Raw genomic sequence first — 26557 nt, 5'->3', positions numbered from 1 at the left:
GCAACTTTTCAAAATATACAGACTTGGCTAGCTAAGCCTGACTTATATTAGACAGAAGGAAAGAGGATAGGAAAGAGAAGAAATAATGGGGCAGGAAAAGGACAGAGTAAATCCTAAATGGTGTTTGGAAGTTAGCTAGAGCTAATAGTGGTATTGTTGTTATCTGGGTCCCTCTGTAGCCCTGACTGGTCAGGGCATCTCTGGCTTAGCAAAACAAAGGTCCAACAGTGTCACAGTGGCTCCTGAGATCCCAGAAGATGGATGTGGGTGGCAGCAAGGATGGTGAAACACCCTCCTCATCTCTAATCTTATGGAGTGATGAGTGGAAAACCCAAGCCCATAATTATTTTGTTTAGCAATATTTGGCCCAATTTCTGGTGCACCAATTTTGGTCTATTGATTTTGGGGCTCTCACTTTTTTCTTTAGCGAGCATGACCTCAATACAGTCCTTGAGTTATATCAGCAGGGGTTTTTGTTTGGCCTAGTTTAATCTTTTTTTGTTTCCCTTTTGCAGCTTTTCCTATCAGTGGTTGTTATTGGTTTCTGACACACTATATAAACTCACTTTTTACACGTGAGATGACAATTAGGATAAATCTGCAGACCAATTATTACAGCAGTTGCTGCACAGCATGTGGGTAAAGCACTTGAGTTAGTGGTGAAACATACAGGGAAAGGCAAAACTTAACTTCAGCTTATATACAAGTCAAAAAAGCTTGGCATATTTACTTTACTGTGGCAAGCTGAAGCTTTCCCATGTCAATGCAGTCAACTTGTAGAGAAGCTGAACTTTCATTAAAAAGAAAAAAAAGAAAAAACCCTTCAAAACTAATTTAGCACTTACGTGAAGAAAATCTTCTAAATATGAACCAAATGTAAACAGATGCAGAGTTGTAACTTTAAGTCTGCAAACAGTTGTAGTGCCTCTGCTGCTGAGTTCTGCCCTGTAGCTACAGAGTGAAAACTAAGACTTTGTATCTTGAGTCTTCACTGATGCTATTTAGAATCCTGTGAGCCTTAGAAAAACTGACAAGAAGTGGATAGATTACACTTGGCTATTGTCTAGTTAAAGTAGGAGGAACAGCAGCAAAAGCAGTCATTCTTTTCTGTATACAGGCAGTCCCCGACTTACGCGGATCTGACTTATGTCGGATCCGCAGTTACGAACGGGGCTCGCCCCGGAGGACATGGACTGTGGGACCTCGCGGTCCTGCCGCCCATGTACTCCGGGGCTTTCTCCGCGTCTCCCTGGTCTGCAGACCAGGAAGACGCAGAGCAAAGCCGTGGAGGGGCTCGGGCAGCGGGGCAGCCCAGGCGTGCCTGGGTTGCCCCACTGCCCGAGCCCCCCCGCGGCTTTGCAAAGCCTCGGGGAAGCCGGCAGCGGAGCACCCCAGGCACGCCTGGGCTGCCTCGCTGCCCGAGCCCCCCCACAGCTTTGCAAAGCCTCGGGGAAGCCAGCAGCGGGACAGCCCAGACGCCCCACGGCTGTCCCGCTGCTGGCGTCCTCAGAGGCTTTGCTCCCCGTCTCCCTGGACTGCTGGTCTCCAGCAGACCAGGGAGACCAGGAGCAAAGCCGCGGAGGACCCAGGCGGCGGGACCGCGGTGTGTCTCGGTCCGCCGCCCGCGTCTTCCTGGTCTGCTGGGGGGGGGAGGGGGGGCACAGCTAGTACGCCCCCCCCCCCCCCAGCAGACTAGGCTTTTCTCCGGACGCCTGTGGCAGAGCAGCTGGGGCGCTGCCGGTTGGTCCCGCAGTGCCGCTGTGGGTGCTACTGGACCAACCCGGCAGCACCCCAGCTGCTCTGCCCCAGGGGTCCTGATTCAGCCGCTGCTGGTCAGTTTCAGCAGCAGCTGAATCAGGACGCCTGGGGCAGAGTAGATGGGGTGCTGCTGGGTTGGTCCAGTAGCGCCGAGGAGCGGCGCTACTGGAGCAACCCAGCAGCACCCCAGCTGCTCTGCCCCAGGCGTCCCCAAGTCAGCTGCTGCTGAAACTGACCAGCGCTGACTACAGGAAGCCCGAGGCAGAGTTGCTCTGCCCCGGGCTTCCTGGAATCAGCTGCTGATCAGTTTCAGCAGCAGCTGACTTGGGGACGCTTGGGGTTCTTAAGTTGATTCTGTATGTAAGTTGGAACTGGCAGTCAGTTTCAGCAGCGGCTGAATCTGGACACCAGTTCCAACTTACATACAGATTCAACTTAAGAACAAACCTACAGTCCCTATCTTGTACGTAACCCAGGGACTGCCTGTACATTCTTACACAGTGCTCATCTGAGCATCATACATTAAATGAAGTGACTCTTTGTTAGGTAGTATTTGTGTCTCATTCTCTCCTCAGGAGGATTAGGTGTGTGCAATGTCTTTGTTTCGGTAAGGTTTTAGGTGTGTGGTTTTTTCAAATGTGTTTGTGCATTTGTTTGAGATGGCAGGGTGAAAGAAACACATCTTGCACATGAGCAGAAGATGATCTGACCCATTTTTCTAGTGGCTTCATGTGATGTTGAAAAAGACTGGGAAGAAAATTGATCCTTGTGGGATTCCACAAGTGAGAGGATCTAGTGGTGGGAAATGACTCCCCTACTACTACTCTTCAGTTGTGTCCCTCCAGGAAGGATTCAGAGCATTTTATTGTATTACCCTGGAACCCAGACAACACTATCTCATGGTCAGAAATGTTGAATACTGGAAAGAGGTTCAGGAAGATCAGAATGGATCTGTCCTTTATCTGTTGACAGGTGGAGATCATCCCTCACTGGCAATGAATAGGGATGTTAAGGACTAGTCTACTATCCAATAAGCAAATGCTTATCAGTCAGTTGACTAGTCGATTCCCCGCCCCTCGGGAAGTAAAGGGGGGGGAGGAGTACTTCAAAGTGACAGTGCCACACAGCTGATCCTGGGATCAACTGTGTAGCGCTGCCGTGCGTGGAGCCCGGGGTCAGCTGGAGAGTCCCCAGCTGACCCCAGTCTCCATGCTGCGCTGTTGCTTTGAAATGCACAAGAGCCCCTTCTGGGGACTCTTGTGCATTTTAAAGCTGGCACGTGGCATGCAGTTGGGAGTGAGCGGGACTTCCTGCTGTCCCTGGGCTGCATATGGAGTTGCACGTTCCTCCTTTGAAATGTAAAAGAGCCCCAGTAGGGGTTCTTGTACATTTCAAAGGAGGAATGCAGAAGTGCCTATCGACTAGTGGAGTAGTCAATGGGAATTCCATCAACTACTCAATTAGTCAATTAACCACAGTTTAACATCCTTAGTACTGAAGTGGTTTCAGATCCATATCCTGGCCTGAATCTAGAATGACTGGTTTCGAATTTTAGCTTCAAGTAGATGAACTTGTAGTTGATTGAGGTTGTTCAGAAATGGGAAGTTTGACACTGGGCAGTAATTGTGCACAAATGATGTGTCCAGAGTGGGTTTCTTTAGGATACCTCAATCTATTGTATGTTAGAAAAAGGAAAGGAGGAGTTCTCTGCTAAATGAAGCATTGGCTTGTTGGTGGAGAGTAGCCGCCCATTATTTGTGGCTCTTTCATAAGCCAGGAAGGATACATCAGATTTACAAGGCTTGTCAGTACTCTTTTAGGGACTTCTCTCTGAGTGAAACTATTCCATAGGACCCAAAATCAAGGCCTGAGGGATTATGTAGAGTAGTGTAGGTATCCCTGTTGCAGTAATCAAGATAGGTAGAACAGTTGAATTAATGTCCAGTACTTCTCAAGGCCTGTCTGAAATACTGTTGCACGTCAGTATATGACCTTATAAATTCAGCATAAGGAAAACATTTTTAAAAATAGCATAGGCAGTCAGACTACAACAAATCAGATTAATGACAAATGCCATGCTGTATTTTATCATGGAGAAATATATATAATATTGGTAGTATTATCTGGCTTATTACCTTGAGAGTGAGGAAAATTGATAGACAAAGAATAGCTTCTGACTTTGACTGTGTGTTGAGGGTCAATCAAAGACAGTATAGGAGCCATCTGAAATGTGACATATATGTCATGAGGCAGTAAATTAGATTTAGTGCTACAGAGAGAGCATTATTCTTGTTGAGACACTTTGCTGCTCCTTAAATCTATACAGCTGTTTCTAGACTGTAATAAGGCATTCCATGCTGAGCTAAAACTTCAAAGCTTCTGAACATTAGAATCTCTCTCTACAATGATTCTATTACTGATGGCATGAAATGGCCAAGAAACGGAAAGGCTTTATATCATGTAAAGCAGGCAATTGAGCACTGATTGACACCCTGTACAACCACCTTGATGCTAGTAGGAATGCACGTATTTATAGGAATATAAATAAATTCAGAATTTGGCCTGAAAAGTAGAAAAAGCATCTCTGCTGTATACAGGCAGTCCCCGACTTACACGGATCCGACTTATGTCGGATCTGCACTTACGAACGGGGCTTTTCTCGCCCCAGAGCTCACGGGCGGCGGGTCGCCACCCTTGTCCTCCGGGGCGAGAAAAGCTTCTCCTGGTCTCCCTGGTCTGCTAGGCGGCTTTGCTAGTTTGCCCAGGAGCAAAGCCAGCAGACCAGGGAGATGGGGAGCAAAGCCTCGGAGCATGCCAGCAGTGGGACAGCTGCGGCACGCCTGGACTGTCCCGCTGCCCGCGTGCTCTGCGGCTTTGCTCCGCGTCTCCCAGGTCAGCAGACCAGGGAGACGGAGAAAAGCCGTGGAGGACTTGGGCGGTCCCGCCATCCCCGTCTCTCTGGTCTGCTGGGGTGGGTGCAGCTAGTGTCCCCCCCCCCCCCCAGCAGACCAGGCTTTTCTTGCCTACTCCTGGGGTAGAGCAGCTGGGGGCTGCCGGGTTGGTCCTGCAGCGCTGCTCTGCCCCAACCCGGCAGCACCCCAGCTGCTCTGCCCCAGGCATCTTGATTCAGCCGCTGCTGGTCAGTTTCAGCAGCGGCTGAATCAGGACGCCTGGGGCAGAGCAGCTGGGGTGCTGCTGGGTTGCTCCAGTAGCGCCAAGGAGCCGCGCTACTGGAGCAACCCAGGAGCACCCCAGCTGCTCTGCCCCAGGTGTCCCCAAGTCAGCGGCTGCTGAAACTGACCAGCAGCTGACTACAGGAAGCCCGAGGCAGAGTTGCTCTGCCCCAGGCTTCCTGGAATCAGCTGCTGATCAGTTTCAGCAGCAGCTGACTTGGGGACGCTTGGGTTTCTTAAGTTGAAACTTAAGAAACTGGCATCCAGATTCAGCCGCGGTTGAAACTGATCAGTTTCAGCAGCGGCTGATGCCAGTTCTGACTTACATACAGATTCAACTTAAGAACAAACCTACAGTCCCTATCTTGTACGTAACCCAGGGACTGCCTGTATCTGTGTACAAGAAGCTCGTATTCTGTATTCTGTACTATGTTAACTCAGTAAAGGTTGGATAATCAGTGTATTAGTAGGTCCCATTCATTTCCTGTTTGGTTAGGTTCAGGCAGATACTAATCAATATGAAAGGCTGTTATTAAAGCTATTACTATTTTTTGTGATTAGGCAATAAGTAAAATCATTTAAGGAGAGAGAAGACAAGCACAACATTGTAATTACAGATCCCAACTCCATTTCTTTTATAATAGAAATTTCAGCAAAATGACCATTTCTTAATCTCAGGAGTTCTGTTTATAGTAATGATATAGTATAAATGCCAACATTCTACTCAGTAAACAGGTACATCAATAGGGCACCTCCACATCACTATTACTTGAGCAGGCATTATCTTAAGTTTTTCAGGCAATTCAAATGTTCTTGATAGGGCCAAGATGATGGAATTGGTTGGGTGGAGGAAATGGTATTTTTCCACAGCTAAAGAGAGCTTCATTTGGATATGGGTGTTTACCTCTCCATGAGAATACACTCTTATGCAAGATCATTTTTCTTAATATTTTATTGGTCTTTAAAATCTTAGAAATATGTTTAAAATGGATTATTTGAACTGGAAGCCAGAGAAATCTGGGTTTGATTTCCAATTCAGGCACTCTGCATAGAAAGACGGGAAATATGACAAAAGGCCACCCTGGCTTACCCAGAAGATTTTCATTAAGTCCTACAAAAAGTGGAAACTAAGTTAGATTCCACAGTATGACTATAAACAAATATGTAGGGACAAAATTAGAAAGGCAAAGGCACAAAATGAGTTTCAGCTAGATAGAGACCTAAAGGGTAATGAGAAAACGTACTACAAATACATTGGAAGCAAGAGGAGACCAAAGCTAGGGTAAATGGTGGGGGGGTTTTCACCGGAAAGGTAGGTAGTAATTGGACTGGAATGCTAGTGAAAATGAGGTAGGATCAAAGGCTAAAATAAGAAAAGAACAAGTTAAAAATTGCTTAGATGAGTTAGAAGTCTTTAAATCGCTAGAATATCAAGGAGATATCTGAGTCATTAGTGATTATCTTGAAAAAGTCATGAAAGATAGGAGAGATTCCAGAGGACTAGAAAAAGGCATTATGTTTACCCATTTAAAAAAAAGGGGGGGGGGGAGTTATTTATGTATAGTATGTTGAGAACCTAAGGGCATGACTGTAATACAAATAACTTAATTATGCTGCTAATTTCACTTAATTGGCGTTTTTTGCTTTCTCTTAAGAGCCTAAATCTTTTGTCTTTTTTGACACACACTTTTAGACAAAACACAGCTTTCTTTCAGCTGCTAGCGATGGCTAAAAAGTTGATAAAGCAGGTTGGGGGAATCTTCCCCCTGCCTGCTAAAATGAGGTCAGGAAAAGCATTTTGTTAGAAATCCCAGATTTCTCTCCCTTTTTTGTCAGTTGTGGGAGGAAAAAGTAGACTTCTCTTGGATCTCACAATTTTTAACTTGGTCTGTATCCACCTCTGACTCTGTAGTTTAGTGCTTCCACTAGCATATGCTTCATAAAGTCCTAATTTAATGTTTGCTCTCGAATGAGAATTGCTATGAATAATTAATAGCTGGTAATCTATTTAATTTTTTCCCCATTAGATATTCCTGACATTGTGAACAGCAAACACCTCAAGATTTTCAGGTGAATTTCTTCTTGTTGTGTTTAATCTTTTGTGGTTTATGTTTGCCCAACAGGACATTTCTGGAAATGACATACCATGTCTCCTCTTTTTTTTTTTTAATAATAAGAAAACCAGCCAACCCAGTATTCTACAAAAGCAGTTGGTGGAGGCCAGGATTCCCTTGTTTTAAGGGAAACTGATGAAATATTTATCATGCATTTACGATTTTTTATTAGCTGCTGCAGCCTAAATTTGTAACGTATTGATTAGTAACAATTAATTATTGAAATAAGATTTAAAGTAGGGATGTGACCTGGTAACTGATTAACCCGTGACCCAGTAAGCATGCTTTATTAGGTATTGGTTAACTGGTACCTGGGAGCAGCCTCCTGCCTGCAACCCATCACAGGCAGAGTGCTGCTCCAGCCCTGTGGGGGTCGAGAGCCAGTGCTCCCATGCAAGGGGGCCTGGGAGCAGAAACTGGCTCCCCCACGTTTGGGGCTGCTGTCTCCTGCTACCAGCCCCTGACATCCCTAAATATGAGAGCAGAAGCCAGCTCCCCCCCCCACACACACACATACACTTGGGGCTGCTGGCTCCTGATTCTCCCTCATCCCCCAAATCCCACATAAATTAACCAGTTAAATCCAAGGTTTAACTAGTTAACTGATTAAACTAGGGTTGTAAAATCGTGGTTAAAGTGCTGAGACAGGTTGGAGTTCACATAACTTCAATCACTTCTTTTTGGGGTATTTTCAGACAGACTTGAAATGTGGGAAATTCCATAGCTATATTTTAGCAATTCTTATAGCATATAAAATCCTAGAATACCAGACCTGGAAGGGACCTTGAGAAGTCATCAAGTCCAGTCCCCTGCCTGCATGGGAGGACCAAGCACCATCTAGATCATTCCTGATCGATGTCTATCCAACCTGTTCTTAAATATCTCCAGTGATGGAGATTCCACAACCTCTCTAGGCAATTTATTCCAGTGTTTAACTACCCTGACCAATAGGAAGTTTTCTTAATGTCCAACCTAAACCTCCCTTGCCCTTATCTTCAGAGGTCAAGAACAACAATTTTTCTTCTTCTTGCAACATCCTTTTAGATACTTGTAAACCGCTATCATGTCCCCTCTCAGCCTTCTGTTTTCTAAACTAAACAAACCCAGTTCTTTCAGTTATAGGCCATTGTTTTCTAGCCTTTTCATCATTTTTGTTGCTCTTCTCTAGATCTTCTCCAATTTTTCCACACGTTTCCTGAAGTGTGCTGCCCGGAACTGGACACAGTACTCCAACTGAGGTCTAATCAGTTGCAGAGTAGGAACCAGAGGAGAACAATTTGTTTCCCAGAGTAGAGGAGAATCACTTTTTGTATCTTGCTCATAACATTCCTATTAATGCACTCCAGAATCATGTTTGTTTTTTTACAGCAATGTCATGCTGTTGACTCGTATTTAGCTTGTGGTCCACTATGATTCCTAAATCCCTTTCTGCAGTACTCCTTCCTAGACAGTCATTTTCCATTCTGAAGGTGTGAAACTGATTGTTCCTTCCTAAGTGAAGTACTTTGCATTTGTCCTTATTATATTACATCCTGTTTCTTCAGTTTGTCCAAATCATTTTGAATTATGACCCTTTTCTCCAAAGCAGTTGCAACCCTTCTCATCGTGGTATCATCTGCAAATTTAATAATCATACTCTCTATGCTAGCATATAAATCGTTGATAAAAATATTGAACAGAATCAGTCCCAAAACAGACAAATGCGGAACCTCACTTGTTATGCCCTTCCAGCATGATTGTGAAGCATTGATAACTATTCTCTGAGAATGATTATCTAGCCAGTTATGCACTCACCTTACACTAGTCCCCTCTAGGTTGTATTTCCTTAGTTGATAAGAAGGTCATATGAGATAATCTTGTCCCATGCGCTGTGGAGAGATTCAGGGGATTGGGGTAGCATGCCGAGTTGAATTCTTTTTTCCATGCATTGATCAGCAGGATGCACTATAGAGTTAACATGTTCCTTTCCTCAAGAAGAAAACATACCTTGAATGTTACTTTGGGAGACTCTTCTGGCCCTAGAAAGACCAACATTAACTTTTAACCAGGAGAACGGGCCAAATATATGCTCAAGGCACAAAGTGTATTGGCAAATGGGAAGATACTCAAGCACCACTTCTACCCGCCACATACTCTCCTCTCCCTTCCCACAAAAGAGACTAAATAGTAGTTATCTGCATGATATTTAGCCTCATGCAGTAGTTTGAGTATTGTATTATTTGGCGATATCCTTAAGTAACCAGTATGAGTTATGGATTAGTCATATCTTGTGATGTATGGGTGCATTATGCAATTTGTAGATACAGTAAAATCATCAGTATTGCATGTGTACACTGAGGCAGTTATTGGTTCTTCCCGCTAAGAGTTCAACATGATTCCCCAGGTTTGTGTAGCCATAGAATGCAGTTACAAAAAATATCATTCCTAGCGACAACTTAGAGATTTGTATGCATAAGAACTGGCTTACGTAGTTGCATTAAAGGAGACACAACTTTGTTGTTGCTGTTGAGGGATATAACATTTCAAAGCATGAGCCAGCCACTAAATCAGCAGGGAATTGGGGAAAAAACTTTCTGTATATACAGGTGGCATGGTTATAAGTGAAACTGTGACTTTTGTCCCTCCTTGAGACCACCCCTGGTGACAGGAGTGGGTTCCACACCACACTCTTGAGGAATCCACACAGATCAGTCATTCTGGGACTGGATCTCTGTGCCACAGCCCCCTCCCCCTGTTTCCTAACTACGTTTAATGTGGCAGGCACAAGTGGATTTGGCACATGTAAGAGTTTCTCTTCTGGAGCTTGTGACAGTATAATTTTTAGTAAAAGAAACAGTATCTTTAAAACAAAACATTATTTTCATCTAAGGTACAGAACATGCAGAGCAAAAGGTTAGAACAACAGAGTCCTATTTTCTATACTTACATCTTAAGCTTTCTTTTCAAGTATTTTGTAAGTTTGATTAAGTCTATTGGAAGAAACAGACTGTCCTGTTCGAAGCATGCCCTGTCTCTTAGCTCTCACTGATGCTCCATGGGCTACATCCCCTTTTATACTAGGCCCAGCCTCGTGGAGAGTGAACTCTTCTTAGCAAATAGTTTTCATGTTTGACTCCATCAATCAAAGTAAAGCTGCTTATTTTTGCCATTATTTTGACTTTCCTGTTTGATTCCTTTAACAATTGATTTCACTCTTTGCATTAAGACAGAAGAAAATTACAGGCAGCCTGATGGACACATTAGTTCCTCTTTCTCCACAACAATCTATTCCATAATCAAAGATTTTTGGACCTTCTTTTGGTACTAAGTACAGGATAGTGGATTAGATGGACCAGTGCTCCAATCTGATATGGTAATGCCTGTGTTTATTTGCAAAATGAAATCCTTAAGGAAGGGTTTGCACAGTTGCTGAGCACCTTTAAATCTTTTAAATCAGAGCAAGTAACAGGTGCTCAGTATTTTAAATATTTTTCTTCAAAAATTCAGCATAATAAACTAAAACCACAGTAATAATCCAGTCAGATTGAAGGCAAATTATACAGCCAAGAGCTAGATTTATCTAGGAACAACAATAAGAAATCTTAAGTGGGGGATGCAGTGGATTCATTAACACAGCTCAATCTCCTCTGTCCATTGGGGAGAAGACGTCAGTGGATTTCATCCGTGTGGTAGGAGTTAAGTTTATAAAGGCACTAAAATTCAGGAATGCATAGAGTGACTTACTGTACCATGAAAACTCTGACAGAAGGTTTCTGTTTTATTACCTTGTTAGAACCACAGCAGATTTGTCCAAAAAAAAAAAAAAAAAGGGGGGGGGGGAGAAAAAAACCAGTCGCCCTTGAGGAAAAATAATCTATGTGCATTTAGCATAGTCAAACATCTATAATTTCAGTGTAGTAATTAAACAAGTTCTTCCTTCTTTATGCAACCTTTAGCCTTTTGAAAGAAATAGATTCATTATGTGAATTTAAATTACACATACATTGTATCTTCTTGGAATCAGTCATACAACATTTTAACAGCTCTCATAGATGATAATGAACTACAGGCAGTCCCCGGGTTACGTACAAGATAGGGACTCTAGGTTTGTTCTTAAGTTGAATTTGTATAAGTCGGAACTGGCTCCAGATTCAGCCGCTGCTAAAACTGATCAGCGGCTGACTACAGGAAGCCCGAGGCAGAGTTGCTCTGCCGCCGGCTTCCTGGAATCAGCCGCTGATCAGTTTCAACAGCGGCTGAACCTGGACTCCTGGGACAGAACAGCTGGGGCACTGTTGGGTCGGTCCCCGCAGGACCAGCCTGGCAGCACTCCAGCTGCTCGAACCCCAGGTGTCCCGCAACAAAAGCCTGGTCTGCTGGGGGAGGGCCCACTAGCTGCGCCCCCTCCCCCCCCCCCAGCAGACCAGGGAGACCCTTGCAAAGCCGCGGAGGCGCAGAGGTCCCGCTGCCTCTGCAGCTTTGCTCCTGTCTCCCTGCTGTGCTGGGGGTCCCCCGCCTCTGCGGCTTTTCTCCTGTCTCCCTGCTGGGAGCACAGCAGGGAGACGGGAGCAAAGCTGTAGAGGCGGGGGACCCCGCCGCCTGTGCGGCTTTGCTCCGGGGCAAAGGAGCAAAGCCGCACGGGCAGCAGGGTCCCGCCACCTGTGCGGCTTTGCTCGGGTCTCCCTGGTGTGCTGGGGGGGATTCCCCCCCAGCACAGCAGGGAGACAGGAACAAAGCCGCAGAGGCGGGGGACCCCGCCGCCTGTGCGGCTTTGCTCGGGTCTCCCTGCTGTGCTGGGGAGTTCCCCCCAGCACACCAGGGAGACCCGGAGCAGCTTTTCTCGCCCCGGAGGACGCGGTGGCAGGACCGCTGCGCTCTGGGCGGTCCCGCCGCCCGCAAGCTCCGGGGCGAGAAAAGCCCCGTTCGTAAGTGCGGATCCGACATAAGTCGGATCCGCGTAAGTCGGGGACTGCCTGTACTGTATTCCTGTAGGTGGAATATTAGCTTTTCACATTGAGTACCCAAATCGGGAAATTGATCCAACTGTATTCACTACTTTGCACAAAAGGAATTAAATCTGTCAAATCTAAAACCAACTGGTTCATAGCCAGCAAGGTGTGAAATAGGAATTGACAGTGGGTGTAGAATGAGTAATATATTTAACTTACATTTTTTCAGCATGTTTTATCCCACAGAATCCTAAAGCACTTTTCAAACTAGATAAGTGAATCACTTGATTGATCATTGAAAACAGTCAGCTCTGGGGTAAAAAGTGAGAACGGTTTTAGTTGCCCTCAGCATTGTACAAGTTCAGGATTGGAAATTAAGAACATTGTATCCAGTTGAAACTGCAGGGGGGGATTTAAATTGATAGTGTGAATTAAGAAGGCAGACTTGCTTGACTTACCCAGCTCCCTTGTGAAAATGTTAACACTGCTCTTCTTTTTAAAGTTTCTTGACATGCTTCATCCAAAACACTGTTTTTCCCCCATAAACCGTGCTGGGCAAGTACTAACTGTTAGCGAAGAATGTCACTGCTATAAATGACTAACATTACTTTTCTGCAGAACTCTTAGTGTGTGTTCCTTAGTGATAACCAGACCCTTCTTGGCTGAGATCTTACCATTTTGCAGGCCAATGCAGTATAGCTGTGGGAACACACTGCACATAGTGCAGTATACAGCAGCATGCATTTACCAAAATTTAATCTTCCATTATACAGTCAGTACTAGATTTGTTAACCCTTTAAGCACTGACTTCTGAAAATCCCCATTTGCTTATCTCATTACCCTACTACTGGTAATCACCTCACTGCCTGTTGCTTGCTTATCTCCCAGTTAAATGGTTGCTGGCTTGGGGGTTCATTTTTAGATTCTCCTGCTGGTATGCTATCACAGTGGACAAGTGCCCCTCTTACAGAATTCTGCATGGGTGTAGAAGTGGCAGGAAGATATACCGTTTGGGGTATGCACTTGTTTGTGCACATATGGATCAGTACAGATTTGCAGAGGACAGAGCACATTGGGACTAATGTAAGGCTCAAGCTAACGCAGCAAATCCTTTCTGGTTCCAGACTTATGCCTCTAGCTAATGTTGCCTGAAAACCCTTTTCTGTAAACTGTGTTGTTTTTTCTGGGTTCTGCATTTTCAACATTGTTATCCATTGTATTTTTTTTTTTCCTTTCAGAGAATGGGATGGTGATCTGAAGAAACTGCCAAATATTAAAATGAGGAAGGTCTCTGCTAAAGATGCAGTTTGCAATAGGACTGAGGTGGTAAATGTGGAAACTGAAGAGGAGTTAGATGCAGCAAAAGACACTAACCCACCACCTGATACAAGAGACGAAACAGTCAAAGGTGACTGCAAGGAACCTATTTGAACTATCACTTGAGGCAAGAATAAAGCTGGTATTTTCAGTTACATTTGAGACTACTTGTCTGGTTAAGTACTTGATTAGTTGCTTGTGCTTCACCCTGGCCTTAAGGTACATTAGATTCAGTGTGATGCTTATTTAAAGAAAAAAACAATGAAAGCTTTAAAATCTGAAACTTTCAGAAAACTTCAATTTTTTCCCCCTACCTCTCTTCAGAAGCCCCTCAGGTATGCCTTAGTGGGGAATAGTTATCCATAGCCTTAGTGCACTGTCCCACAGCCAAATCTGCGAATTACCTGTTTTAGCAAATGCGATTTTGGAGATTGGGTTTTCATGGTATGGCCCACTCTTTAGATAATAATAATAATGAGGTGTATATGTCCTGTAATTGTAATTACCTGTAACTTGGTCCATTACGTAGGGTGTGCTTTTAGAGAAAATGGTACTAAACATGCGCCTTAAATCTGGAGTTGTTGAATGTGGGGATAGATTTTTCTTTGCTGAGCAAGCAACCAGATCTCAGCAAATTGTGAGGCCAATGGTCAGGTGATGGCTTAGAGGAACAGGCTTTCATATAGCCTCATGTTAACATAATGGAAAAGTGCTTCACACTTGTAGGAAGGCTTTGGTGCTTCCTGTAAAGCATGTCCTCCCTGTATGTTTAACTTGGATCATATTTCAGGAAAGCCATTGTCAGACTTAAAAAGAAGTGAAGGAGAGAATAATAGGAAGCATCTCCTTCTCTATCCATTTCCTTTAAGAGCACAAGAACTGGCCTGTAACTAGGACACACATCAAACTAGAAACTTAGTGCCCCATTTAGTGATAAGGGATACCTTTAACTTGATCATCAAAAGGCTTCCTAGACTGTCAACTGCATGAACTCAAGAAAAGCCTTAAACTTTAGGGCTGTAGAGGCAGAATATGTTTCTGCCACTAAAGGCTATGTGCAATGATTGACCATTTTCTTGGCCCAATGGTAGCCAGGTAGCTCTTTTATGTAAGGGATTTTACTGTCATTACAAAGACTGAGGTGATTGCTGTGGAGCTGAGATGCGGTTGATCATTTGGTATGGGTTAGTGGATGGAATACTGGACTGAGATTCAGGCCAGTAATATAGCTAGAAAGAGAACCCACCTATCCTAAGTCACTAACCTGTACCTCAGTAAAATGAGGCTGCTGCTTATTTCCTATGTAAAGCACTTGGGAATTGACAGATGAAAAGTGGTGAGAGAGAGGTAGGTGATTTGTGGCATTGTAATGCCTCAAGTCATGAAGGGGGTGAGCTTTCTCAGAGTTAGTTGTTAAGGGATGCTGCTAGATCTGTCACAGACTTGCCAAACAGGTTTACAGGTGGGCAATCTAACATCTTCATGGCAAGGGAATTTATATGAACCAGGTATCCAGACTATCCCTCATGCATAGGGAAATGCACAGAAATCGAGCTCAGGGCTTTTGGAGAAGACCTGATGATTTCATTTTGCTGCATGCACACATCCCTGTAGAACAAGTGGGGACTCCCTGAATATTTTCATACTGCAAGGCCTATGTGACCCTGTTTTATTCACTGTCTGAGTTTACTGACTACAAAATATATTGACCTGCACAATATGAATTGTAGTGATGCTAAATGCTTTGTGTTCTATTGAGTCAAATTGCCAGCTCCGATACCTGCTGAAAAACACTTGCTGTGCTGCCACAGTTATGTGAGATGTTTTCATGGCCACATTTTTGCTGGTACAGAAACTCCAGGTAAGATAATAGAATCCATAATTCAATTTTCTCTTAGGGTTAGTGGACGTTGTGTGGTTGGTTGGTTTTTTGCGGGGGAAGGGGGGAGAGGCTACGTGGGTTATGTATGTGGGTGAGGTGGTAGCTACCACCGAGCAGATTTGAACCTGGGACCTCTGGAGCTTAGTGTAGGAGCCTGTTACAGCAAGAAATAAGAACAAGGGAGTTCTACAGCCTAAGCTGAACACCAACTGGCTTTATAGCTCAAGCTGTAAGTGCCACTATGTGGGACAATGAACCACAGTAGGTATGAGAGTTATAAATGCAGTTTATAAAAAAGATTTTCTTCGGCTCAGTGTTATGACTAAAACCACCTTGTTGTGATCAAGGCTAAGTTTTAAGCATCAGTAGTGTTACGCATAATTCTAGGATATGGCGTTTCATTTGTCCTCTGTGTGAGATTCAAGGGATAACCAGCCTTGCTGTTTCAGGTTGAAACTCTCTCTTAACTGGGATTCCCTTGCCCCAGTGGAGAGCTAGTGGATGGGACCACTTTGCCCCCGCAGGCTGACAGGGCAGCGGGATTTCCCAGAAGGGCAGGGAGAACCCCATGTGCAGTAATGAGACTGCTCAAGCAGGAGCCTGGTGCGCAGAGGTGGCAGGGCTACTAGGCACTGCAGCGAGGGCTAGTGAGAGGGAGGATCCATTATAGTAGCTGGGAGGCCAGCAGTCAGGCCAGGACTGGAGGGAGCTGGTGTTGGGGGGCCAGAAACAACCTCCCTAGCTCTGGCAAAATCCCTGATCTGGGATGGGTCAGGTGCTGGGGATGCTGGACCAGGGAGGTCCAACTTGTAGTAGATACAATCTAAAACTAAACCTCTTGCTGTCAACCAGATACTGTGTTTGGGGGCACTGCTCTTGATGTGTAAACACTTCCTAATCAGAGGTGTCATATCTTTCTTTGACTGAAATGGGAGGCAATGTTGGCTACTACACTAAAAGTAAGTGTAGGATGAATATGGAACAGTTTGAAACTGATGTGTCTCTTTTCCACTGATTGATACATCATGCTATTTTGTGTCTGTTCTGTTACACCCTATCTTTGCAAATTCCAATCAGTTACTTATCAGATTTCTTCTGTATGTAGTCTGGAATGAGGATTTCCTGTCCTGATCAATGAACTTGTATCAATGTATTTCATAACAGTAAGTTTCTGTTACTAACCAGAAAAAAAACTCAGTTCTTGCCAGATGTTTTGAACTAAACTGAATTAATCAGTAATAAATACATAATTAACCTCTCTGTTTCTTAAACTGAAATGAAACAGTGCTACATGGAAATGAGCTGGAGAAATTAGAGGCTTGCAAGATATTTTGACTGACCTGTCACCATTGTTCCCTTGAAGCTGCATCCAGGATCATTCAGCAGTCTGATAGCTTGTGCACAACTCACATTGCTGGGAGTGCACGTAGGTTTTCAAACTGTCGGAACCTGTGGTGGCTCCTCTCTGTGTTGGGGACCAGAAGGAACCCTAGAACCAGGAAGGGTGAGTAGTGAGGTGAGGGAGGCAGGAGGTCTGGAGGGAGCAGGACTAGCACTTATGTCCCACTCTGCATGCCATGCCCTCCTGGCAGAACCTGGGACAGCTCCTCTTGGGGCCACAGGAGGCTGAGAGCCAACAGGGAGGTGGAACTGTTTGCGGTGCCATCACAAGGCATATGGAGCTAGCTTTAGAGAAGCTAGACCTGAGGCTGGTAGCAGCATCCAAGATGGGCAGTGCTAAAATGAGTACTCAGCCACCCATCCAATAGAGAATGGTTGTGTGGGGCTGTGCTGCCATTGCTACTGCCCTGCCTGGGTGCTTCTTCCTGTCTGGACTCTGATGGCAACTCCCCTAGGATCTTGGATAGTTGTGCAGAGTAGAGCTGGCAGAGGGGATGAGACCCTACAATCCTTTCCCCAAAGAAGCTTTGAGCTAGCAGGTAGGAGGCAAGGCAAGTCTGGGAAAAACAGTTAAGGGTTCTCCACAAGAGCCTTTCACACTTTTATTCAGTTAACCCATTGTTTCCTAAGACTAAACATCTGAGCTTTCAGATTTATCCACAACAAAGGTTTTATTGCCTGCTCACTGTGCCCTGCATTGGTTTAACTAGAGATGGGGTGGTGATACATTTAGTAAAATGGGTGCAATGTGATATGTAATTGCTCTTAACTACTATAATGGGTCTCATCTGCTTAGCTTGCCTTGGTAAATTTCCATGCAAAACTTAAACAGATATCATTGATCTGAAACCAATAGATGTATATTCACTTTTTTTTAGCTGAATTGGTGAAACTTCCATATGTAGACATGCAATACGTCTGTTCTTTTTAAATAGGATGAATAAAAGGGGCAATAAGCCTTATTCTTCCTAGAATAACTTGAAAGACTAGTCTGTCACTATAAAAAAAATGTGGTGTCCTTAATAGCAATGTGCTAAACTGACCATTTTTTTAAAAAAAAGTATGCTATTTGGAGTCATGGAAAATATTATATTAGCTGTCTAAACATTTTCCATTAATAATTCCATTAAAACAAAAGGCATTCTGTAAAGCAAATGTATGATCTGTAAAGATAACTTGAAAAAGTCAAACAGTTTAAAATAGGGATGTTAAATTTTAATTGGCTAATTGATGCAATTTGCATAAACTATTCAATTAGTGGATAAGGGAGCCTCCACCTTTGAAGTGTAGCAATAGCCCCAGCATTCCCTCTTTTCTCGCTCTGCTTGCTGCCTCTTTCTGATAAAGGCTGTGGGGGGAGAGAGCGACTAGTCCTTCACGTTCCTAGTCTAGAAATAATTTGTACTATCTGGCCCTCCTCACCTCTTGGGCATTTTAAAAGAAATTAAATATGGAAATAATTTTAATTGTAATCTCATGTACCACCCTATGTTCCTTTTAGCTATCATAATTTTTCACTGTTGTGTTGGTAGTAGATTACACAGGGGAAAAGGAAACATCTATAGCTTATAATGAAAAAGGTGTTTGTTTATTGTAGTCAGAAAAATTACTATAAAATGGGCAAGATCTTACATAGGTAACAGGTAGGATGACTGACTCACTCTGACAAACACTAATTGGTATTAAGTATCACTACAGAAAAATGAACTGGATTTGTATTCTGTGTTGCATACAATGAATTTGTTGGGTAAGTTTTGACTACAGAATCTATATAGGGTAATGATGGAAGAGAGAAACTTCAGTTGACCTTAAATTTCCAGGTTGAAAGTGATAGAGAGAGAAAATGAATTTGGAATCCTATAATGTCATTTTTACAATAATCTGACAATTACTGTGCTCTGTAGCCAGCTGGCATATTTCCTGTGTTGAAGAGTCTACTCCTTCTGCTAATGCAGATAGAGATGAATGCTATAAGGACTCTTTGACTTTGTTGTACTTGTATTCATTTTAAATGAAAAATATTGACCTCAATTCATGTAAAAATGTTGCCTTTTGTCTAATTACTCCCATGTTTTCTATGCTTAAACATAATTACTTTAAGGAATATCTTGGAAATGTGACTTGCAGAAAGTGGCTATAAACATTGCAATGTTAGCTGCTGTAGCTGGGAAGCACTAAAAATTATCTTGCTTTTCTAATTAGAAAATGTAAAAGATGATTTCTTGTTCACTTAAAGAATGGCGTGAGCTGATTTTTTTTCCTCCCTGCCCAGTGTCTAAAGTAGTTAGTTTTGTGTGTGTTTGTTTTTTTAATTTAGCTTAAGTTTAAAGCTAACTAAACTTTAAGCTGTAAAGCTTTAAGTGTTACAAACAACATTGTTTTAGCTAGAGGGCTTCAAAACAAGTTATGTATAAAACTTCATACTAGCGTAAGGGCTGTTACACAGATTAGTACATCTTGAATAAAATAGGATGTGAATTTAAAGTAATTGAGTGATGCCCCATTAATTTCATATGTGGACACTTTTATTCCAGAATAAGTGCCCTATTCATAAATAGTTTCATCAAAGAGAATTAAATTAATTCTGGAATAAAGGTATCCACCCATTAATCAGGGAAAGCAACTGCTATGATGGCATCCTTCAGCATATGATTAAAGTGTTACATTTCACAAGCTTTCAAAGATAGGGGCCTTTCCCCTCCCGCACCCCAACTATTCCTGCTCATTCATTCAGAGCCATAGAAACTTCCTGAAAGATCATAGCTAACCTACAAAAAGGCAAGGGGGCAAGCCTGGTCATGTTTTTCCATATATGCACTAATTTTTACAAATTGTCTGCCATTTGAGAAAGAGACCTGTATACTAGTATTCACCCCATAACGGATTAATCAAATAATTTATTATTAATTTCCCACCCTGGTGACATAATTGCTTTTGTACATCCCATTGTAATGGATTTGCAGACTTCCACTGTGAAAAGTAGGAAAATTTGCCTTAGCTGAAAATCACCTTCTGGAACTCAGCAGATCCAATTTATTCACCACAAGATTATATTCTGAGGGAGACATCAGATGTTACTTCTCCTGTTTTCTTTGTCAGGTGCAATATGTATGTATGTACATATATATCTGCCACCTATAGGGGTGGAATTTGAAGTTACTCTGTACTTGGTAGGGTTTATATGAATTCATTGTTCTATCTAATAACCTGTGAACTTGGTTTAAAGGAATTAGCTCTATAAAGCAGCTTTAATCTTTGAGAATGTGGCATCTCCCAGCCCACTTTGACTGACCTGATGTCTGCCTCCTAGGAGCTGCAACCAGGAGTAAGACCCATTATAATGGGGCTGCTGATTCTCACTGTAAAGGAAATGTTCAGGTGAGATTTAAAACAAAGGTTCCTACTATGGAGCCTCACAATACAATTTTAGTAAGCTAGTCCACAGAGTAGAACCGTATTTTAAGCTCGCATACTTGCACCTTAAATGTGTGTATAGTGGCATGAAAATACCCTGGGCAAAGTGTCATGAGGCACATGATAAAACTCTTCTTACAATATTTTAACTACAGATTTGCAATCAGAGTACCTCTTAATTATCTGTAATTCAAATACTGACACATTTATGTAGAAAATTGAACAGCTGTACCCATTCTATAACCATGTTATTGTTAGAAATGAACAAATAGAATTATTAAACCAACATTTACATAGAGAGCATGGCCTACAAGACTGGTCTCTCTTTCACTGCTCTGAAACAGAAGCTTGTTCCACTTGAGGTAAAAGAAGCTTTCTGTTGTTGTCAGCTCTGATTTATATTCTTGTAGCTGCATCCAAATCAAGAAGGGCAGTGTGCTCATTGGGAATGACTGGGTCACGATGCTATTACCTACCTTAATACATGTGTAATGTGATCTTGTCCAAAATTATTTCTTTTGCAGCTTTAAAAAGATAAGCAGCAAACACTGAGGTGAGATTGCTAAGAGTTTCTCATAAACCATAGCCTGAATTTCTCTCAGACTGGTTTATTCCCAGGCTGTTCTCAGCAGGTCTTCCTGTATCTAGCTGTGTTGCCTCTGAGAGCCACAGTGTTTTTATTGTTTGCTGAACTGGTTCAAGTAAAACCCACCTGATTTTGTTACTACAGAGGATCATTCTTCAAAGAATTACAGACAGCATGTCTGACCTTATGATCTGCTTTCTCTGTTGCAATATTCCTGTGTAAATTTGCTGAAGAACAACCTATTTTTTTTCCAAATTATAGACCACATAGTAGCTCTTAAGGAATTGTAACCATGTGGCAAGTTTGGAGGAGTAATATGCCATTTTTGCTTTCTCTAAGAGCTTCACACTGCACACCAATTGGAATGAACAAAAATGAAGTTTTAATTTAGTGTCCTCAGTGTAACTATAGAAGAGGATACTACAGCACATATTTTACCAAAGCTGTGTGAATTCTTTGGCAAAATGATCAACCGCACCATCCTAAAACCAAGCTGACAGGTGTACAAGGACGTACCTAGTGGAAAGAAAGGTGGAGTTGTCCTTTCTAAGGTTGCAGCCAAGTTCCAACAAAAGCCTTATTTTAACTGCCCAAACTTAAGTAAAAGACAGCTGTTTTTGTTTTCAGAAAAATTGTCTAATGTGTTTTGAGTTAAGATTATTGTTGGCATAGTAGACACCAGTCACATGTTACTTCAGGTTACTGAGTATAACCCTCTACTTTTAAAATAAATTTAGCTTTGTGTTTACCGGTATATAGAATAGAAATGAAGATGTCTAATAAAAGCAGTCCAGGCAGTTTGAAGGTGCATTTTTTTTTACCAGCAAAGTTGAACAAGTAAATAAGTTTAAATTATGAAATTTCATCTACACTTTGGCAGGGTTGGCTTAAATTATTTTTACTGCAACTCTTAAGAACATGTTCTCTCAAGGAGCATTACAATCCATTGATCTTGCTGGCAATAGAAATTGTGTAATGTGAACACCTCTGCAGATGTACATAGATTATCCAGAGCATATTATTTGTGATAGTATATCATATGAAAATGATGGGAACCCATGCTTGCTGGAATTCTGTGCAAAGGAGCTTTTAACACATCACCCAAATCTTTCTCTGAGATTAGAGAGAACTTGAGATAAGGTCAGAAAGATGGAATCCTACCAACAAATTCAGTTAATTATGCTTGGAGTTCTGCCTGTGGAGGAAAAATGAGATGTGAAAATGTTCTTTGTCCTGTTAAAGGATTGTCACACTTAAACCAAAATGTTTTTTTTTTTTTGCAAGCTTAGAGATGATCTTACTACCATAATACCTATACTTACCATTTACAGTACATATAAAATATAGAAAACGATAGTAGTTTAGGGTCATTTAATACAATTACAAATTTGACTACAACAATTAGCAATTATATTAATTTTGTTTCCCTTACCCCCTTTATCTTTCAGTACATATCCACTCACAAAAACCAACTTTCTTTGGAAATAAGAATGGGATTAAACAAGAAAGAACTCATCGTACCAATTATTATACAGTGTAAAATATTTTCTTAGGTGAATATCACTGCAGTGTACAGAATTAGAAAAAAGAGCTTGATCTGATGATGGGGAATGAATTGTTGTGGACAGAGAAAATTAACGCTTGCTTTTCAGATATAGCACCACTGGACAGGGTAAAGATCCTGATCATACTAATACAAAGGTAAGTGGTGCAGTGTCATTGTTTTGAAATGAGTAATTGAAAGCATTAGTTCTGGAAATAGAAACCAATCTTAATAATCCAGGAAAGAGGTCCCTGTTCACATAGGGCACAATCATTTTGTTTGCTCTACAGTTTCTCATTAATATATATAATTCTGCAATCCTTGTCCAAGCAAAACTGCCCCTGAAGTTAAAAAGGCAGAATTTGGCTTATCAGTGCACATCTACAAAAAGGCAGCTTGGAATGTGTGTTCATCCCAGAGTCTGATCCTGCAGTCCAAATTCCAGTGAGGTCAATGGTGATTTGCCTGAATGAGGACTATAGTTGATTACCACATTAATGTGGCTTAGCTATTTGTTTTTACTGAACTTTAATGCTTTTCTTTTATGAAATGAAGTAATGTTATTTTGTGAAGTTAAATTACTACTTGCTGGTAATAACCTGGGTTTTGTTGCACAGAATCCTCAAGTGGTGGACTATACTGATTGGGTTAATACAGAACATTATACTCTGTGCTAGACGACAATGGCAGATGTTTTAAGATGAGGTGTGGTCAAGTACTTACATTCATGGCCAATTTTCATATGAAGTTATTCATGCAAGCCTGTGTGAGTAATTGCCTTGTTTTTTTGCTGGCAACAAGTCTCATCTTACTAAGTAGCAGTGGCTTTTAATATAAAGCTAAAAGTCTCTATCCCCAGACCAGCAGAAGAGCTCTGTGTAAGCTCAAAAGCTTATCTTTAATATCATCAAAAATTGGTCAAATATAAGATTTCTTTGTCCACCTAGTCTCTCTAAAAAACCATCAAGTTAACTGACAGAGGGGATAGTTTAACAGAAATTCGCAAGTGTTTTTAATGTTTGTTTGTTTTTTTAATTTGAGTTTTGGAAGAAGTGGAGGAGACAGGGACATCTTCTGATGCTGCTGCCTCCATCTCTTTCACTTCCGGGCTCTGCCCAAAAGCAGAGAGAGTAACTTGGTAACCTGAGCTGACCTAGTTTATAAAAAGCCACCATCTCTGCTTCCAGAAAGGGGGGCAAGTCAGAGTATGGGAATTACCTGGCTACTGGCTTATGCGCTATTGTTAATCTCATGTCTATTACATACACATTTCCTCCCTTACAGAAAACATGGATAAAAGTTAGGGAATTTCTTTTCATATTAAAATGGTCTGAAAATGAAAAAAACGGCATTTGACTCTACCTTATGGACTACTAAGATCTTCTGAAAATTAAAAAAAAAAAAAACCAAGAGCAGTAATATTTACCCAACATTTATTCAGAAAAGTGCAAAGTTAATTTTTTTTGTAACAAACATTGATAGCAAATTTCCTAAATAATTCTGTAAGCCTCCTTCAATCAATGGGAGAATCACAGTTGTGTTTAATGGGCTTTTGAGTAGACACTAAATTCTTCACTTTCCCCTCATCCCATCCCTTAGATTCTCTTCACGGGACAATTTCAGTTGAAGTACATCTCCCCATACTCTGAACTGTGCCTAATACTCAGTTGTACAGCACTTGCAACTCAACTGCCACTTATGGTACTTTAAGGTTAGAAAAACTCAGGATAATTACATTCTGTAGAGGAGGTTGTGTGTGATGCATTACATCCACAAAATGTTTGATTTCCTGTCCACTCTTTATGCACGCACAATAATTTCCTAAACACATGATCAAAGAGGGCTCTAGCTTACTATAGTCCCCAACTTAACCAAACCAATACACATGTACTTCCAGCCACTTGGGCTAGTGTCCCAATATTAAATTCCATAGCAACCAAAAGTGGATCACATAATTCTGTATGTAACTCACTTCTGTTGGACACCATTTTATCTACATTCATTTATCTATTGCACTTTTCAAAGTTATTCACATTTCAGTTTTACATGAAAATGCTCAACACATAATTAACTGAACTGTTGAATCCCTAATTGCTCAGCCTTATCCTGAATAGAGGACAGATACTACAAGTCAGAGTAGAATGATACTGACATCTTAATACATTTAGGTATGCTCTTTTTTGTGATTACTTTAATTGCTGCAGCATGAATGTTAAAAAAAAATCCAAAACTTCTCTCTCCCCCCTCACTCTGCTTTTTATACACTAGGACTGAAAGTTAAATTCATTTCATAATCTTTTGTAATGGACTGTATGCTTCAATTTGTAATGCCTTTGATCATACTTAAGTTTTCATGAACATGGACAAACACCATCTACTGTATATCCTTTCTACAAATATTGGCATAGAGTTCATATGAATTCACTATTTAGATAAGCAGCACTAAAAGTTGGTCCACATGTAGAGCTAATAATTTTAGCCCTGTGGCTAAAGTATTTTACAGGACCAAGGAAGTATTTGAGACAATTAGGGGACTCAAAGACTAAGTTTTGATTCTGGGAGAAGAAAAACCTACATATCCAAAAACATTAAACATGTGCTTTACATATCCTCAGCTCACATGGCTGCCAAAACATTCAGGCTCCACTGTAGCCATACAACTATGAAATGATTACTTTACGAGATTTAGAAAGTGAGTGACATGGTGCAGGTCAGTTTACTTTGCTGATTTATGTTTTATGTGAATGATTTATCAATGATGGTACCTTGAAGTGTATTTTTAAGGTGATGATGATCAGCAAATAGGATGCCTAGTAGTAACAAATAGATGGTAAGTTGTTCATTTTCTGTAAACAGAACAGTTATAGCAGATCTGTTTCCTCCTGGTCATCCAGTTTAAATAAGTCATTTTGTCATTTCTGTTAGGATTATTCTCTGTTGTACTTGCTATACTTCCACTACACCTGGGCGACTAATTGAGAAGCTATTTCACAAACTGTCACATTCCATAAGTAATGCATGGTGCATCACTCTATCCATTTCCCTAGTCAGGGATTTTTTTCTTTTATTTAAAATGCATGGATTGTTTCTGCTTCCTGTAGTGGTTCTGGTGTGAAAAAAAACACTTATGCTTCCTTCTTCAATGAAGAAACAATGCCACCTCTGTCAAACTGGCATGACCTCAGAGGTCATTTCTTCAGCTGATTGCTGTGAGTTTGTACCTGTCTGTGATACTGGCACTACCACAGCATCCTTTATTTCAGAGTTCTGAATGCATGAAGGATTCTTCTCCAGTTTTTTGGCAGTGTCTGGGCAGTTCTGAACAAAGATCACTCTATTGTAAGCCTTCAGTCTGCGCCACAGTTGAATGTAGACTTTACACTGTACATACATGAAGACTAGGCCTCCAGTGAACCCAATTGCTACCACAACCAGTTTTGTCCAAAATGGCCATTCAAGGACACCTTGCAAAGAAAAAAGTTAAAATTAGTATCATTGTCATTTCATAATGTCTTGCTGATTCCTTCTCTCCTGTAGCCTATGCATCCCTGTACTGTATGTTAACCTAACTTTTTTTTTCAAAAGATTCCAAATGTTATGTACTATATGTATACAGTCTTCACAAACAAGAAGAGCAGCTGTTGTTATGGTAGAAGACAGCAGCTGTCCCCAGCCTAGATCATAGGAACAGGTGCAAAAAAACAAGATCAGATCCCTAAACTTTTAGCAAATTAAGAGGAGTTTGTGTTTAACAAGAAATGCAGGATCAGGTTCTCCGACAGATAGATAATACTGTTCTTAACAACAACAACAGACATTTTTATCTTTTGATGGTATCTACGCCCATAGCATCTATTTTAAGTTGACAATGTAATTATCTGAACTGGAAGGGTAAGATCATTGTGTTTTGGGTCCTACTGTTATAATACATAACTAAGCTGCTCATTAGAAATATTAATTTTGATGTTTGAAGTGTGATGGCTGGTCTACAAGTAGAGATGTAAAATCCCATTTAATTAACCAGTTAAATGTTAAATTCCCTGTTTTAAACTGGTTGGTGGGGAGGGCAGAGGGGGACTGCTCTAGCTCTGTTGGGCAGGGGCTGCTCCAGCCCCACCCAGGGTGTTGGCTTCCTACCCGCGTAGGCAAGGAGCTGGCAGCCCTAATTGGGGGCCCAGCAGGACTGGAGCAGCCCTCTCTGCCTGTGGCAAGCAGCTTGCAGTGCGGGTTAACTATTACTTGGCTACCTGTTAACATCCCTATCTACAAGGAAACTCAATTGTGTACTATGCCCTAGCCTTTCACACTAAGTTGCTTCATGGATTCTGCTAACAAAGTATTTTAATGAGTGGCAGCAAGACTCACATGACCAGAACAGATTTACTAAATTTACACCCTAGTTTGCTTCATAGTAAGGTCTATGTAAATATTCCTGAGTCAA

General features: G+C 41.8%; 2 protein-coding genes across 7 annotated transcripts in view; one reads left to right on the top strand and one right to left on the bottom strand.

The window, feature by feature from the left end:
* The window catches only part of TMA16 (translation machinery associated 16 homolog), a 39035-nt gene extending 25588 nt beyond the window's left edge, over positions 1-13447 (top strand). The window contains exons 6-7 of the mRNA XM_075930157.2: positions 6959-7001; positions 13212-13447. Of these exons, the coding sequence (XP_075786272.1) occupies positions 6959-7001; positions 13212-13404 (236 nt within the window). The 3' untranslated portion in view covers positions 13405-13447. The remainder of the gene's footprint in view (positions 1-6958; positions 7002-13211) is intronic.
* Positions 13448-13591: 144 nt separating this feature from the next.
* MARCHF1 (membrane associated ring-CH-type finger 1) overlaps positions 13592-26557 on the bottom strand; it is a 481117-nt gene continuing 468151 nt past the window's right edge. For all 6 annotated transcript variants that reach the window (XM_075930154.2, XM_089777941.1, XM_089777939.1 and 3 more), the window contains one exon: positions 13592-25580. In XM_075930154.2, the coding sequence (XP_075786269.2) occupies positions 25282-25580 (299 nt within the window). In that variant the 3' untranslated portion in view covers positions 13592-25281. The remainder of the gene's footprint in view (positions 25581-26557) is intronic.

Source organism: Pelodiscus sinensis, chromosome 4 (assembly GCF_052426305.1).
Source record: "Pelodiscus sinensis isolate ZL-2025 chromosome 4, ASM5242630v1, whole genome shotgun sequence".
Lineage (NCBI taxonomy): Eukaryota > Metazoa > Chordata > Testudines > Trionychidae > Pelodiscus > Pelodiscus sinensis.
This window is presented reverse-complemented; position numbering and strand designations above follow the sequence as displayed.